The sequence below is a fragment of the Ahaetulla prasina genome, chromosome 16 (genome assembly GCF_028640845.1).
Source record: "Ahaetulla prasina isolate Xishuangbanna chromosome 16, ASM2864084v1, whole genome shotgun sequence".
Lineage (NCBI taxonomy): Eukaryota > Metazoa > Chordata > Lepidosauria > Squamata > Colubridae > Ahaetulla > Ahaetulla prasina.
Genome location: NC_080554.1, coordinates 9,867,588 through 9,885,306, shown reverse-complemented (window position 1 = coordinate 9,885,306; position 17,719 = coordinate 9,867,588). Strand labels below are relative to the sequence as shown.

General features: G+C 47.9%; 1 protein-coding gene across 1 annotated transcript in view; it reads left to right on the top strand.

The window, feature by feature from the left end:
* The window catches only part of LOC131186096 (collagen alpha-1(XXVII) chain-like), a 238,539-nt gene that overhangs the window by 58,087 nt on the left and 162,733 nt on the right, over window positions 1-17,719 (top strand). The window contains exons 8-10 of the mRNA XM_058159356.1: window positions 7,916-7,960; window positions 8,594-8,647; window positions 13,223-13,267. Of these exons, the coding sequence (XP_058015339.1) occupies window positions 7,916-7,960; window positions 8,594-8,647; window positions 13,223-13,267 (144 nt within the window). The remainder of the gene's footprint in view (window positions 1-7,915; window positions 7,961-8,593; window positions 8,648-13,222; window positions 13,268-17,719) is intronic.

The window sequence follows — 17,719 nt, the reverse complement described above, 5'->3', positions numbered from 1 at the left end:
TACCAAAGCGACATTTATTGAAAAGGTCCATAGGAAGGGGAGAGGTCACTCTAATGATCCCTAAGTTCAAAGAGAGAAGGAGAGAGAACGTCTGGGAATTTAGGAGTGGAAGGTTGTAACTTCTCCGTCGACTTGCTCTACTGCAAATACCTTTGGTTTAGAAAGCTTTCTCTGTTTTCCTTTTTCTGGAAACCAGAATGTGTAGAAGTCCAGAGTGTGGGAAACTTAATGTTCTTTGGGAGAAGGTGAGAAAGGGGCCTCCTGCCTTACAAAGCAATCTTAGAAGTATTGCGTGGCAAGGCAAGAACAGTGTTGGGTTATGTTTTGGCATAACTGAACCTCTGCCAAGCCCCACACATCCCCCCCCCCAGCTCATGAGTTGGCAGTGCACGTATTTTCTGCTTTTGCTGAGACACGAGTCCATTTTTTCTCCAGTTCCTTGGTTCTCATGACACAATGGAAACAGCCACACACACGCACCGGGACTCTGCCCTGTGACTTCTTCAGATGTTTGTTCCAGCCTTGGATTTACACACAATGCCTTTTGCCCCGTGACGAGGGTATCCCAAAGAGGCTGACTGAACCATGCAGAGTTGCCTTCAAAACAACAACAACAACCTCCACCAAAACCCCAGCAATTTCAAATGTCGCTTTTGCAGCCCTTTCTAGCGGTGGTTGATGGGTCTTCAACGGTCATCCTTCCACCTCTGTTCCTCCCACATCTGGAGAAGGTTCCCCTTTCCAGTTTCCAAGGAAGTTATACCTGGGTTATTGTGAGTGATCCATCTCCACGCGGATTAAAATTTGGCATTGTATCCGATCTGTGATATTAGTGAAATACTAATAGAATAGAATAGAATAGAATTTTTATTGGCCAAGTGTGATTGGACACACAAGGAATTTGTCTTGGTGCATATGCTCTCAGTGTACATAAAAGAAAAGATACGTTCATCAAGGTACAACATTTACAACACAATTGATGGTCAATATGTCAATATAAATCATAAGGATTGCCAGCAACAAAGTTACAGTCATACAGTCATAAGTGGAAAGAGATGGGTGATGGGAACTATGAGAAAATTGATAGTAGTGCAGATTTGGTAAATAGTTTGACAGTGTTGAGGGAATTATTTGTTAATACCACTCTATAAAGCCCTAATAAGACCACATGTAGAGGACTGCATCCAGTTTTGGTCACCACACTATAAAAAAGATGTTGAGACTCTAGAAAAAGTGCAGAGAAGAGCAACCAGGATGATGAAGAGACTGGAGGCTACAACATACAATGAACGGTTGCAGGGACTGGGCATGGCTAGTCTAGTGAAGTGAAGGATCAGGGGAGACAGGATAGCATCTTCCAATATTTGAGGGGCTGCCACAGAGAGGAAGGGGTCAACATATTTTCCAAAGCACCCGAAGGCCAGACAAGGAACAATGGATGGAAACTGACCAAGGAGAGATTCAACCTGGAAATAAGGAGAACTTTTCTGACCATGAGAACAATCAACCCATGGAACAGAAGTTGCCTTCGGAAGTTGTGGGAGCTTCATCACTTGAGACTTTCAAGAAAAGATTGGACTGCCATTGGTCAGAAATGGTGTAGGGTCTCCTGCTTGGGTGGGGGGTTGGACTAGATGACCTACAAAGCCCCTTCCAACTCTGTTAATCTGTCTGTCTGCAGAATTGTCTATTTCTGGATCAGTCCAGTTTTGGGTCTGGACCTGAAGAACTCAGAAGCGTCTATTTAAAAAAAAGAAAGAAAAGTGGCCAACGACTGTTACGTAGGAATCTACAAATAGGTCCCCCCGCCCTCCAGGTTTGAGGCGCCTGACATTTTTTTTTATTGTCATAACTGTAAAGTACTTTTTTGGATCTGGATCAACCCCTGGAAAGTTTTCAGCTCACCATTAAACAGGGCTGTGTTTGCGGTCTCTCCCCCCCCCCTTTGATGGATGTACAAAGCTGTTTGCTTTGGTCATCATTTCTTCTCTTCTTCTCTTTCTGGACTGTCACACGGACCATCAGCTGGGGATTAAGCCTGCCACCAAGAGACGAGAGATTAGTAGTCCTCTTCTCCCAAAAGAAAACTCAATTGTGATTGACAGTTTGGAATTTTCCAGAAGCTTACGGAAAAAAAGAGTGAATCCAGATGGTCCTTTTTTTTCTTCTGTCTCCTGACATTTCCAGTTCTCTCTTGAAGACTCTTGGGGATGTCTATCAACATTTGCTTAAAAGCCCGATTTCTCCACCTCTTTCATAACGGCCTCTAGTGGCTCAGCAGACTAAGTCTGTCTGTTATTAGCACAGCTGCTTGCAATTACTGCAGGTTCAAGTCCCACCAGGCCCAAGGTTGACTCAGCCTTCCATCCTTTATAAGGTAGGTAAAATGAGGACCCAGATTGTTGGGGGCAATAAAAGTTGACTTTGTATATAATATACAAATGGATGAAGACTATTGCTTAACACAGTGTAAGCTGCCCTGAGTCTTCGGAGAAGGGCGGGATATAAATGCAAATAAATAAATAAAAAACAACAACAACAACACACAGGGTCAGTCAAGCAGCTTTAAGGACCATCAAGTTTGCCTAGAGTTTGTTCAGGATCCTGTGAGCAAATTGTGGGCCAGGTTTATGGATGAAGTGGATGGTTTGGTTTGAGGTAGTAAAATTTTAATTCCTGCAATTTTAATGCATCGAAGGTGGTGCTGACTTCAGAGTCAATTTAGAGTAGTGCTGGCAAACCTATGGCAAGCGTGCCGGAAATCCAGGTGTTCAGGGGCTGGCTCACGCATGTGCGATGGACCACCGCTCTTCCAGGTATCGGCACTCCCATGCACGCGAAGGTCAGCAGGGCCGCACATATTGCGCAGGATGGTTTCGCATGCCACTTCTGGCACACAGTGACGTCAAAGGTTTGCCATCACTAATTTTGGGTATCAGTCAGAATAGAGCTGGAAGAGATCTTGGAGGTCTTCTAGTCCAGGGGTGCCCAGGCAAGATGGGGGGAGGGGTCGTGCGCGCATGCTCACATCCATAATTCTATGTGCCCTGCTATTGTGCATGCGTGCGACCTCCCCCCCGCTCCCCCTGCTCCTGGCACGCGATGGCCCGGTAGGCCCGTTTTTCTCTCTCACAAGGCTCTAGAGCCTTTCTAGGAGTCTGGGGAGGGCGAAAAAAGCTTTCCCCGCCCCCTGAGGCCCTCTGGAGGCTGAAAACGGCCCCTTTGCCAACTTCTGGTCCCACGGACAGGCAGGAAAATTAGCATGCACGCACCGGAGCTGAGCTCGCGTGGCCACCAATATGGCTACGCGTACCGCCTGTGGCACGCATGCCATAGGTTCACCATCAGGGCCCTATACTATTATAGACAAGTAGTTGTCCAGTCTCTTCTTAAAAACCTCCAGTGATGAAGCACCCACAACTTCTGGAGGCAAGCTGTTCCACTGGTTAATTGTCCTTACTGTTAGGAAATTTCTCCTTAATTCCAAGTTGCTTCTCCCCTTGATTAGTTTCCATCTGTTATTTCTTGTCTTACACTTAGGCAAGAAAAACCAAAATAGATTACAACAAACCAGGCTTAATAGCAGTAACTGTGAGCAGGATCTTGGAGTGTTAGTGGACAACCAATTAAATATGAGTGCACGGCGGCAGCCCAAAAAAGCCAATGCAATCCTGAATTGCATTAACACAGAGATACAATCAAGTCAAGTGAGGTCCTAATACTACTCTATAAAACCTTAGTAAGACCACACCTAGAATACTGCATCCAGTTTTGGTCACCACACTATAAAAAAAATGTTGAGACTCCAGAAAGAGTGCAGAGAAGAGCAACCAAGATGGTTAGCGGACTGGAGGCTAAACTATATGAAGAACGGTTGAAGGAATTGGGCATGGCTAGTCTAGCGAAGAGAAGGACCAGGGAAGACATGATAGTATCTTCCAAAACTTGAGGGGCTGCCACAGAGAGGAGGAAGAGGGTCAACCTGTTTTCCAAAGCACCCGAAGGCCAGACAAGGAAGAATGGATGGAAACTGATCAAGGAGAGATTCAACCTGGAAATAAGGAGACATTTTCCGACAGCGAGAACAATCAACCCATGGAACAGAAGTTGTGGGAGCTTCATCCCTGGAGGCTTTCAAGAAGAGACTGGACTGCCATCTGTCAGAAATAGCATAGGATCTCCTGCTTGAGGAGTGGGTTGGCCTAGATGACCTACAAGGCCCCTTCCAACCCGTCTGTTATTCTGTTATTCTTTGTGGCCACCTCTCAAATACTGGAAGGCTGCTGGATCTTACGTTCGTAGACTGAATACCGAATCTTTCTGTTTAAGAGGGAGCTTGGGCTCTGGAAACGTGGGGGCGAGTTTAGCAAACTCCACAGACTTTCCGCCAGCTGTGCTGTGTTTCTATCCTAAGCAATGTAGGAAGCCACATGCTGAATTAGACAACTGGCCCCATCCCACGGCAAGATGATCTATTATGACCGACAGCTGGCCCAGCTTCCATGCGTAAAGAAGGAATTTGGCACATCAGGAAGCTTCACTTCTGATTTCATACATTTCTCGTGCTGCTTGAGAGGACCAAGAAATCTGCAGGAAGCCGTGGAAGTTATCACCAGCGTATTGGGTGGCAAATTCTTTTTTCTCTTTTTTTTTTAGTAGCAGACACTGGCAAAAACAGCCACATAGTTTGGCGTGTGGTATCTCCACCTCATCCAAGAATGGTCTGGTATCTCCTCGCTCAACATAAAGAAGGTGGCTCCAAGCAAGCCACAATGCTGGTTCTTGGTGGTTTTATAACGTTGGAGCCTATGTGGGCATCTACCTTCTTGCGTTTGGAAGACGTCTTTTCCCTAAACTACTAAATAGTTATATGTCCGTGTCCCAAAGGTGGCTTTTCAAGAGCAACGGGACTTTCTTGTTTTTTTTGTTTTGAAGACGTTTCGCTTCTCATCCAAGAAGCTTCTTCGGCTCTGAATAGGGTAGTGGGCACAGGTGGTATTCAACCGGTTTGGAGCGGTTCACCCGAACCAGTAGCGGAAATCGCAGGTGGGCCCGGCAAACTGTCTATGCCAGGGGTAGTCAACCTTTTTATACTTACCGCCCACTTTTGTATCTCTGTTAGTAGTAAAATTTTCTAACCGCCCACCAGTTCCACAGTAATGCGTGGTGTATCGTCGTCTGCGCATGGCGCTCGCGCATCGTGGATTGGGTTGGGGGTGCCGCTAACAGCTCTGCTTGTCTGTTACAGCCGGGTGGTGTGGGGGGAGATGCGCGAGCTATTCTGAGACGAGAGTCTTTTGTTTGCGGTCGCACTATAGCGCCATTTAGTTTCACTTACGTAACGTGAACTAAACTTACGTGCGGGCGATACAAATAGTATATTTTCAGAAATTTAAATTGTCACAGGGAATTTGATGAAAACCTAATGAAAATGTTTTTAAATGATGCTATGATTTTTTTTTTTTAAAAGTCAATTAAATTAAAAAAAAGGAAAGTGCTTCAGTATCGGACAAAACCCTTACCGCCCACCATGAAAGCTGGAAAGCCCACTAGTGGGCGGTAGGGATCAGGTTGACTACCACTGGTCTATGCCATCCTATATAGGCACATTTTTGAGGTTGGGCGCATGCCAATAGGGAAAGGAAGCGAATACCACCCCTGATAGTGGGGGAATGGAAGGATTCATATTCCTTGCAGACAGCTGCTCATTTGCATCCCTTTAAAGCAATGGTTTTCAACCTTTACAGTGCTGCGACCCCTTTAATACAATTCCCCACGATGTGGCGACCCCAACTGTAAAATTATTTTCGTTTTGAATTTATCGCGCCTGAAGCCGTATTGGCTAGCGATCTGAACTGCTTGCGATTGCCTTGAGGACGGAGGCATTAAAGCGGAGACTCCTCCCCTATTAAGTTTACCGTGCCTGAAGCCAGATTAGGCTAGCGATTGGGAGTGATTGCAGCTGGCTTGAGAGGGAGACATCAGAGCAAAGATTTCTCTCTTTTTTAATTCATCGTGCCTGAAGCCGAATTCGGCTAGCGATTTGAAGAGCCTGCAGCTGGCTTGTGGAGTCAACCATTGGACCGTGATTCTTCCACTTGCAAGTATACTTCCCATATTTCCGATGGTCTTAGGCGACCCCTGGCAAATTGTCATTTGACCCCTAATGGGGTCCCGACCCACAGGTTGAGAACCGCTGTTCTAGAGGGTCGTTGAGGCCATTTGGCGATTCATCTGTGTCCTCAGGATCAGCTGAGTGCTGCAAATGGTTCCTGTAGTCTGCAATTTTTCCTCTGGAAATCCATTCCTACAACATTCGAGGGGTGTTCATCCCGAATTGTATAGCTAAAAGTCTGTAGAGATTCTCAGTCCTGGTTGTCCCAAAGGTGCTTTTTTTCAGGAGGCAACTACAGGAACAACCACTCAGGTGACCCTGAGAACACGATGGTCTGTCTCCTTCCCCACTTCGGATCAACGAGCTGGCCTTCAGCCAGTGGATTCACGGCTCTTATCAGTCCTGGCAGAGAAATCGCAGCTGCCTGCCAAAGTTCAAACAAATGACTCACAGAGTAAGACTTTCAGCTCTCTTTGAAACGGTTCAGCTAACTTTTGCTTCCCGTGGAGTGAGAGCAGTCCCAAAGCTCCTTATATATCCTGTGGGGTGGGGCAGGAGCCTTTGATTGATTGATTCCTTTTGATGACACCGCCTCTCTAATCTTCTGAAGTGCGGGTCGATCCAAGCTTGATTATTATTATTATCAGCTGGGTCTGAAGGCGTAGCCTGAGAAAGGGAGGAATCAGGGGATGACGGCCTCATTACGTCCTCCGACTGGTCTGGTTCTGGCTCCTGGAGCCGAGCCAAAGGAATCAATGCTCCCGCGGTAAGCCTTACCGGCCCTTCCCCCTCACTCTCAGAGTCACTTTCGGGCATGGGGCCAGGTTCGGGGGCTGGAGTCACAACACACAGATAAACCTCCAAGCAGGGGTGGGATTCAGCCGGTTCGGACCTGTTCGGGTGAACCGGATGTTAATTTTAATCCGGTTCACTGAACTGGTTGTTGCAAAGACTGGCTGATCCCACCCACCCTGCCCCTCCCCCCCCAGGAGTCTCCACGCATCGTTTTGGATGCTAGGGGCTGCATGGAGGCTCTGGGAGGGTGAAAAATGGGCCTACCGGGAGTTCTGGAATCCTGGGCCTACAGAGCCTGGTTTTTCAAGTAGTTTAATCATAAGTCAAAGAACCCCCAACAAGCCATCATTACAGGTATATATCTACATATTACAGGAACTGGAAATACCTTACAGGAGCAGCTGAAGGCGGCTCCTTGAGAGTTAGGGACTATATCTCAAACTAATCCTGCCAAGACTGCAGACAATAATCCTTGTAACACTTGGGGGAGGCCATTGTCGCCCTTTCAGAGTCTCAAGGAAAGCCTCCAGAGCCTGGGGGAGGGTGAAAACGGGCCTACCGGAAGTACTGGAAGTCTGAAAATGGGGCCGTTTCTGGCCTCCGGAGTCTGGGGGAGGCTGTTTTCACCATCCCAGAGGCTTAAGGAAAGCCTCGAGAGTCTGGGGAGGGCAAAAACGCCCCTTCTCCCATGGTGCAGGAGGCTGGGCCACGCCCACCCAGCAACCGGGCAGAGAACCCCTTGCTAAAATTTCTGAATCCCACCCCTGCCTCCAAGTGCTTCAATGACCCTCTAAAAAAGGATGCAAATGACCAGCTGTCTGCAAGGAATATAAACCCTTCCATTCCCCACCAGCATCCTGTCAGAGCTGAAGAAGCTTCTTGGATGAGAAGCAAAACATCTTCAAAAGAAAAGACAAAACAAGAAAGTCCCCTTTGGGACAACCGTGACCTGGATGACGGAGAATCTCTACGGATTTATATGTCCATGTTTATTCTTTCTAACAGGGACATAAAGGCTATCTCGGTCCAACAGGCCACCCTGGAGAGCCCGTGAGTATTTCTCCTGATTTTGAGATTATTTTTTTTTCCATGCCTTTAGGGTGGGATGCTCGTCTCGTGGTTGGCCAGAAGTTCTGGATGGATAGAATTTTTTAAATAAATAAATAAATCACAGGTTCTCCATCGAAACTTCAGGCCTTCTTCTACCAGCTGTTTTCTCAAGACAATTGGATGTAGGAATTGAACTTAATCCTTCCTATTCTCTTTTTTCCCCTCCGCTAACTCTTCTTTGAGGGACACGGTGGCTCAGGGGCTAGGACGTTGAGCTTGTCGATCGAAAGGTCGGCTGCTCAGCCGTTTGAATCCCTAGTGCTGCCGTGTAACGGGGTGAGCTCCCGTTACTTATCTCAGCTTCTGCCAACCTAGCAGTGTCGAAAGCACGTAAAAAATGCAAGTAGAAAAAATAGGGACCACCTTTGGTGAGAAGGTAACAGTGTTCCGTGCGCCTTTGGCATTGAGTCATGCTGGCCACATGACCCCGGAGACGTCTTTGGACAGCGCTGGCTCTTCGGCTTTGAAACGGAGATGAGCACCACCCCCTAGAGTCGGGAACGACTAGCACGTATGTGCGAGGGGAACCTTTACCTTTATCTAACTCTTCTTTTGCATTTTCTTTTTGGACAGGGCAACAGAGGTGTTCAAGGAAACCCAGGAGCGAAAGGTTATCCTGGCAGGCAGGTGCAGTAAATCTTTTATTGTGCTGAACGCAGCACAGGGTGGTTGGGTGGTGGGTGGGTGGGAGGCAAAAATCCTGGTCGGTGATTTCGGATCCTATCAGGAGGGGTTGCCTCCTCCATTCTTCTCTGCATGGGGATGTTGTGATCCAGGCCCAAATAGGTATTATTAGATGCAATCGGTTTGAAAACCAACAGACTTTATTAGAACAGCTGAGAATTAAACTCATTCTTGGTGTCGTCCAAACTAATTCAAAACAAATTCTTCATAACACAATTCTTCAGTCTTATCACCAACCTTGGTCTAATTAGGCAAACTGCCAAAGGCTTTTCTTGGCAAAAGTTCAGAAGCAGAAGACGCCGGCAAGAAATAAATGCAGCAAGACAAGGAGCAAGTCTATCAACATTGTTTTCCGGCAAAGAGCCCAAGAGCCATTGCTGGTCTTTTAAGCCTTAATGGGAGGGGCCAATAATCTCTTGGCCCTACTCCCGAATTGTCCTCTTTGCTTTAGCTGCTCTTACCTTCTGGCAGCTCTTCTCATGCGTGCATTAGGAACAGGCTCCTCCTGTTCCTCTGCCTCACTACTCTTAGCCTCAAGGCTCCGGAGTCCGCACATCACTCCCTGATGGCCCTGGCCCCACCTCTGCCTCCAATGCAGAGCCCTCATCCGGGCCTTCCCCAGCCTCCAGGACTGGGCCATGTTCTTCCTCAGCCTCATCGCTGTCTGACTGCGCTGCCAGCTCCGCAGGCTGCTGGCGGACCACAAACAGGGGAAAGCTAGGATGTCAGGGAGGAGGCCTTCCAACCCTCAGATTCTTCCTGAGAGGCTGCTCTTCTGGAAACCGGGTGATTAACCCAACAACATATTTGATATCTATGCCCGTTGATTCGATCAGGTGAGTTCCTTGTCTCGCAACAAACCCCTGAATAAGGGGAGATATTGTCTGATCTTTCTTTCTTTCTTTCTTTCTTTCCTTCTTTCTTTCTTTCTTTCTTTCTTTCTTTCTTTCTTTCTTTCTTTCTTTCTTTCTTTCTTTCTTTCTTTCTAACAAAGGTTTTGAATGTTCTTGGGGACTTCAGAGGACCCTTTTGATTAGTGCATGGTGGGCAAACTTGTCAATCATCAGAAGAGAATATTGGCCAATCCTTGGTGGTCTCTAAGTTTGGTTGTGGATTTGCAGACGTTTCATGACCCAACTACCGCGTTTCCCTGAAAATATGACCTAGTCCCAAAATAAGCCCTAATTAAGACTCCACCCATTCCAGGGTGCACCGGTAAAAATTAAGCTAGGGTGGGCATGGGGCGGGTGGGTGGAGCTGCCCTGCTACTTACCTTCGGACAGGTGCAGCCAGGCTTCGCACAGCCCGACACCTGCTTTGCTCGCCCATTTCTTCTGCAGGCAGCAAGGCTTTCTTGAAGGGCTCTGCCACCGATAACAGAGCTCCGGATCGATCCGGAGCTCGGTTATCGGCTGCAGAGACCGATAACATGCTGCAGAAGAAGTTTCTGAAGGCCTCATGATAGCGAAAAGGAGGCCAGGGTAGATGCGCGCAAGTGAGGTAAGTCAGTGGATGCCACACACCCCTGAAAATAAGACCTGGTGCCAATATAAGACAGGGTCTTACTTTCGGGGAAACACGGTAGGTATCATCATCGGCATTGGAGATCCAGTGCTAGTAGCATCAGAGTGCACCAAGGATCTCACAGTCCTCCTCCACTCCACAAACAACTCTCCTTTCCAGCACTGATGATGTTCCCTAATTGGGTCATGAAATGTCTTCAAGAAGACCACCAAGCTCAGAGAGGAGCAAGGACCCCACGGTCCATTCCTCCTCTTCCCCCTCCTCTCCACAAAGACCACTCCCTTCTAGCACTGATGATGTTCCCTAGTTGGGTCACGAAACATCTGCAAGAAAACAACCAAGCTCAGAGAGGACCAAGGTTCCTACACTCCTCCTCATCTTCCTTCTCCTCCTCTGTTCCTCCCCCCCCTTCTACTTCCTTCCAAAAAGCCCATTTCCTTCTAGCACTGATGATGTTCCCTAGTTGGGTCACGAAATGTCTGCAAGAAAACAACCAAGCTCAGAGAGCCCCCACCCCACGGACCCCACAAACCTATCAATGTGAGAAGAACAATTTCTGCAACTTCCTTCAATATAGGGCAGCCCCCCTTTTGATGTCTTTTTCTCAGGCTGAATGGAAAAAAAATTGGGTTTGGGTATCTTGCGAGTAAGCCTCATTTCGTCAGACAACATCAAGTCAACGTTTTTGGGAGTTACAGAAACCTCCTGCAAAAATAATAATAATTTTTTTTTTTCCCAAACCAAAAAGGGACGGATAATTCCATAGGGGCCAATAACACGAAAGTGAATTTTTCTGCCTGGAAAAAGAGGAGGTTGACATCCTGCCTCAAGATTAAAAAGAAAAGAATGAAGATTTAAATCTTGAAAATACTCCAACTTGCTCCTTTGTCCAGGGATGGGCCTCAGATCCTTTAGCAACAGGTTTGCTGCCCTGTTGCTGGGTGGGCGTGGCCATGGTGGGCGTGGCCTAGTCGGCCGCTTGCATCATGGCAAAAGGGAGCATTTTCCGCCCTCCCCAGGCTCTGGACGCTTTCCTTGAGCCTCCAGGAGGGCGAAAACTGCTTCCCCTAGGGTCCGGTGGTCCTCCGGAGGCCGGAAACAGGCTCATTTCCAGACTTCTGGAACTTCTGGGAGGCCTGTTTTTTCACCTTCCCCAGGCTCTGGAGGGTTTCCTTGAGCTTCCGGGAGTGCAAAAACAGCTTCCCCTAAGGTGTGGAGACCCTCCGGAGCGTGGAAACAGGCCTGTTTCTGGTCTTCCAGAACCTCTAGTAGGCCCGTTTTTTGCCCTCCCAGACCTTCCGTGCGGCCCCTGCAGTTACCTGGAATGATGAACAGGCCGCTTGGAGACTCCTGGGAGGAGCGGGGCGGGGTGGATGGGGCCAACCAGAGGTGGAATTTAGGGGTTCATTGAACCGTGGTGATCCTTGGCTAGAGGATCGCCCAAACCTTGCCGAACCCTCAGGAGCCCACCCCTGCGTTTGTCCCATCGTGACATTGTCTCCGACAGACCCTATTATTATTTTTTCTTGGGGGGCGGGATTGCAACTTGGCGAGATGAGGTTGGCCCAACAAACGGCGTCCTTCTTTGTTTCCCAGTTTTTTGTCTTCCCCTCCGTAAACCGTTAGGCTTTTCCATAAAAGTCAGAACCGAAGGACAATAAAACGCGGTGAGCAAACTATTTATGAAAAACACATGGGGGGGGGGAACTTTTCTAGATCCATCACTGTCCTTCCCAGAAGGGCAATCCAGATGCTTCTGACATCCACTCAGCCAGGGATTGAAGAGCAGGTTGGACGTCGATCTTCACACCCCTTCCAAGTTGGGGATACGGAGCCAACTGGAAGCTGTGTGGGCGGACCCAGTGGGTTAATAGGAGTTGGCATGGCAGCTTCGTACCCCCCCCACCAGCCCTACCCTACGGCAACAATAAGTCTTAGCTCCTGCCTTCCTGTTCTAGATCCAGATGTTTGGGCTTCCAACGTCTGCCAAACGGGGAACGTCTCGTCCAACCTTCACCTCCCGCTAAAAAGCCATTGACAGACCTGTCTCGTGCTGGCCAATGGTTGGATGACGTGCGTCTGTATTTAGAAGCAAGAGAGCACATGATCACTAAACTAAGGAGAGAAGCCACTTAGAACTAAGGAGGAATTTCCTGACAGTTAGAACAATTAATCAGTGGGACAACTTGCCTCCAGAAGTTGTAAATACTCCAACACTGGAAGTTTTTAAGAAGAGAACCATTTGTCTGAAACGCTGTAGGCAGCGGTGGGCTGCTGCTGGTTTGGACCAGTTCAGGCGAACCGGTAGTTCCGATGATCAGCTGGCCCCGCCCATCCACTCCCTATTCTATCCTATATTTCCTTCTTTCTGGCTCAGCTGATTCGTGTGGTCCAGCTGATTCCCGCGCCTCCGCTGTTCTACTTACCGGGGCTGCCTTAGAAGCAGCTGAGCTTCAAAATTGCTGTATTTTGAACGCTGCGTGAAGCGTGCAATCACCGAACTGGTTGTTAAACCAGTTGCAGCCCACCACTGGGTGTAGGGTATCCTACACCTAAGCAAGGGGTTGGACTAGAAGACCTCCAAGGTCCCTTCCAACTCTTGTTATTCTATTCTACCTATTTGATCCTGGCAATGGGGCTGTCCATTTCGATTTGAATATGCCTTCTCTGGGCACAGGGTACCTGTTTTGGATTACCCTTGGAACAAATTCCTCTTAAAAAATAAATAAAATCCCAGATATTTTTCTTTGCAGAGTCATCTCCCTCCAACCATTAGCTAGGAAGATGTCTATTATTATTATTATTAATATTTGTCTTGCCCCCTCCCCGATTTTTAAAATTCCTTTCTGGTTTTTCCTTGGCGCTTTCCCAATTCCCAGCAGCCTGTTTCCTCTCTCCTGGCCTTTTGCTGCTTTCCTCAAAGATGCTCCAAGCGGGAACCTCTCCAAATTAATTTGCCTTTCGTTTCTTTCTCTCTCCCCTCTTGTGTTTTAGGGATTACCTGGACCGATAGGGGAGCCTGGCCCAAAAGGGAGCCAGGTAAGTCAGCGAGAAGGTCTTTCCACAGCCGGGTTGTTTTTCTGATGTTTGCAGGTTGAGGTCGAAGCTATTCGAAACGGCAGCTTTCCTCCGCTCTTCCACTCTCTTAATGGTGATGCGGTGGAAGAGATCGGAACTGAGAAAAAGAGAGTCAGAAGAGGAGGACTTGGGTTCTTCTCTGCCCACCGGTGCTATTCACTTACCTTTGCTACCGGTTCACAAATGTGAGTGTGCGTGTGCTCGCTTCACTCACATGCGCCACCTCTGTGCATGCACAGGGCCTTCCACACATGTACGGAGTGTCAAAAATGGAGCATGATGATGTGCGCGGGTGGGCAGAGCCTCCTGCAGCCGCTACTACCGGTTCTCCCAAACCAGATAGAACCGACTGAATACCATCACTGTTTCTGCCGATTAGTAAGCTCACCACTTTCTACAGACCTCAGTTTGATTCTTGTACCAACCCAACTCGGGGTTTCAGAGTTGAGGATAAGCTGAGAATGTTGGAAGAACCAATCTTGAGTCGGTTCCCAGGACCAAAGGTTTATTCTTCGTGCTGGAACCCTGTTGTGTCTGCGCCCCCCGAGCTGGGCCTCCTGCCAGAAAGTGACTTGGAGCCGGGCCTGCTGCCAGAAAGTGACTTGGAAAGTGAGGGGGAAGAGCCGTCAGGACTTATCTCGGGAGCACCGGCTTCCCTGGCTCAGCTCCAGGAGCCAGAAGCAGGCCAGGTGGAAGAGATAATGAAACCTCCGTCCCCTGACTCTTCCCCCCCCAGGCCACGCCTTCAGACCCAGCTGATAGCCATCAGGCGTGGTTGGACCCTAGGTTTCGTAGGCAGGAGAGGCAGGAACAACAGAAGCAGGGGTGGGGCAGGCCTAGGAAGTGCTGAGTCATGGAGCCACACCCCACAGGATATAAAGGCAGTGAGCACTGCTGTGTCTCTTCGTAGCCGGCAAATCAACTGATTAACTAAGAGCTGAAGTGACTCACCAGCGTCGAGGGAGATATTAGAGAACTTGGCAGACGTTCACTATTCTGCTGCCAGAGCTGATAGTGCCGGCTAATTAAGCCATCACTCGGATGGAGGCGAAGGAGGACAGAACAAACCCATCCTCAGGGAATTTCTCTCTCTCTCTTTAGAATATCTGAATATCTCCAGAATATGAGAGAGAGAGAGAGAAAGAGAGAGTGAGAGGGATGAGCACAAGCCTAAAAGCTTGGAAACCTTTGGTCCTGGGATATTCATTCATGAAGACGCCGGACTTCTGTCTTTGCGTTTCCCCCCAAACTTGCCCTTGTGCTAAAACTGCAACTTTTTGGGTCTGCATGCTTTTTTTTTTTTTTTGGGAAAAAACCCCATCAGGTGCATTTTGATCTTAAGCCAAGGAGCAAAGTGCGCAGCCACCTAGAAATGGAGAGGAGCACAATTTGTAGAGTGAAGGGACATGTGTAACTCTCACACCCGATTTCCGTGGTTGTTTTTTTTTAAGCTCTTCAAATTTTCCTCTGACTGTTTAGTATTCCCAATACCCCCCACCATCCATGCTCTGAGTATCTCCATACTCCAAGACAGTAGCATCAATGTTACTCCGTGCTCTGATTATTTTCATACTCCAAGCCAGTAGCATCTATACGCTGATGCTTGCTGCATTTGAAAAAAAAGCCTCAATTTTGGAGATGAAAAAGAGGAAACGCTTGGGGATTTTGCTCAGGTTTTCTTTTCTAGTCTGGGTGCTCAAATATCCTTTCCCTCCCTTGAGATTATTTCTCCTCCTCCTCCATCTAATTCTTCTCCTCCTCCTCCTCCACCACCTCCTCCTCCTCCTCCTCCTCCTCCTCCTCCTCCTTCTCTTCTTCTTCTTCTTCTTCTTCCTCCTCCTCCTCTTCTGCTTCTTCTTCCTCCTCCTCCTCCTCTTCCTCTTCTTCCCCCTCTTTTCTTCCTCTTCTTCCTCCTTCTACCTCCTCCTCCTCTTCCTCCTCTTTTCTCCTCCTCCTCCTCCTCCTTCTCTTCTTCTGCTTCTTCTTCCTTCTCCTCCTTCCTCCTCTTTTCTTCCTCTTCTTCCTCCTCTTCTTCTATTTCTTCCTCCTCCTCCTCTTCCTCTTCCTCCTCCTCTTTCTCCTCCTCCTCCTCCTCCTCCTTCTCCCCTCCTCCTCCTCCTCCTCCTCCTCCTCCTCCTTCTCTTCTATTTCTTCCTCCTCCTCCTCCTCCTCCTCCTCCTTTTCTTCTGCTTCTTCTTCCTCCTCCTCTTCCTCTTCTTCCTCCTCTTTTCTTCCTCCTCTTCTTCTACTTCTTCCTCCTCTTCCTCCTCCTCCTCCTTCTCCTCCTCCTCCTTCTTTCTCTCCTCCTTTCTCTATTTCCCTCCTGCTTTTTTGCCCAAAGAAGTCAAATGTCAAGATTATTATCTTGTCTTGTTCCTCTTCCTTGTCTCCTCTTCGGTCATCAATCAGCAGCAGAGCTCCAGGCCAGCAAATCCGCCTCCTCTCTCTCTCTCTCTCTCTCTTGTCATGGGTTTTTATTCCTCTGAGCGGTAAAACGCTACCAGCTGCTTTTTTTGTGCCAGGAAACTTGCGAGCAATAAATACACACACACACACACACACACACACACACACACACACACACACAAAACTGTAAACCTGGCAGTGTTTTCATATAATGGTGTGGAAAAGAGGAAAAGAGGATGGGGTGGAACTGGGGCTACAAGTGAGTCAGTTTGGTAATGGCTTGCAGGAGTGGGCTTAAGCTGTAAAGAATGCTGACCTCTCTTGGTCGCCCGTCAGGAAACCTCCTAACTGCAAAAGCTTGTACTTCCATTCCATAGGGCAGGAGTCAGCAACCTGTGGCTCTGGAGCCGCATGTGGCCCTTTCACCCCTCTGCTGCGGCTCCCTGTCACTCAAAATATGTGTCACAACCACCAATGTGTGACACCCGCCAGCACGCGATTTATCGAGCTTTTTCAATCCCCGGTAGGCCAACCATAGATAAATTTATTTATTTGTTTATTTATTTATTTATTTATTTATTTATTTATTTGTTTATTTATTTATTTATTTATTTATTTATTTATTTATTTGATTTTTATACCGCCCTTCTCCCGAAGGACTCAGGGCGGTGTACAGGCAAGATAAAACATACAATGTACAAATTAAAATGCAATTTAAAAAACTTATTTTAAAATTAGCCTGAAAAAAATTAAAATATGCCATGAACTAAAAACCCCATTTAAAATTAATAAAATTTACAAAATTTAAAAATTAAAATTCAATTCAAGCCAGCCCCGCGCGAATAAAAAGGTGTGTCTTCAGTTCGCGACGGAATGTCCGAAGGTCAGGTATTTGGCGTAAACCCGGGGGAAGCCTGCTCCAGAGTGTGGAGCCCCCACAGAGAAGGCCTTCCTGGGGCCGCCAGCCGGCATTGTTTGGCGGACGGCACCCTGAGAAGTCCCTCTCTGTGAGAGCGTACGGGTCGGTGGGAGGCATGTGGTAACAGCAGGCGGTCCCGTAAGTACCCAGGTCCTAAGCCATGGAGCGCTTTAAAGGTCGTAACCAACACCTTAAAGTGCACTCGAAAGGCCACAGGTAGCCAGTGCAGTCTGCGCAGGAGCGGTGTTACGTGGGAGCTACGCGTAGCTCCCTCTATCACCCGCGTAGCTGCATTCTGGATTAACTGAAGCCTCCGAGTGCACTTCAAGGGGAGCCCCATGTAGAGAGCATTACAATAATCCAAGAAAAGAAAAGTTTCAGAAGAAAACAGAACGTTTAATTCAACTACGTATGCTAGTTTTGTGGCCGCTCAAGAAATAGTCAGGCACGGGAAGGGTTTTGTGGCTCCCGGTGTTTTCTTTGTCTGTGGGAAACGGGTCCAAATAGCTCTTTTGAGTGTTGCAGACCCCTGCCCTAGGGAATAGAAGAAATGGTTGTTATTTTACAAAAGTTGCCAAGTTCTCAGAGATACCGTGTTGTTACAGGTAGCCCTCGATTTACGACCCCAACTGAGCCACCCCAATTTTTGGTTGCTAAGTGAGACATGTCTTAAGTGACTTTTCTCGCCAATGTTCTTAAGGGAAACACTGCGATTGTTGACGTTCCTCACACGGTTGTGAAGCAATTCTGGCTTCCCCACTGACTTTGAAGGTCACAAAAGCGGATCAGGGACACGGCGACTGTCATAAACACGAGTCAGTTGGCAAACCTCTGAATTTCGATTAGGGGGCTGCAGGGATGCCGCAGTGATCATTAAGGGTGAAAATTGGTCACGAGTCACTTTTTTCGTTCACTAATTGAACCGTTGTAAGTCGAGCAATACCTGTAACACCTTTCTTGGTGGAAAGTGAGTTTGGCATATTTGGTTTTTTTTAAAATGTTCTTGCTTCTTCTAACTTGGATGGTGAAGCTGAAGAAGATTAAAGCCTTGGGAATAAGAGGGTTGTGTGTGTATATGTATGTATGTA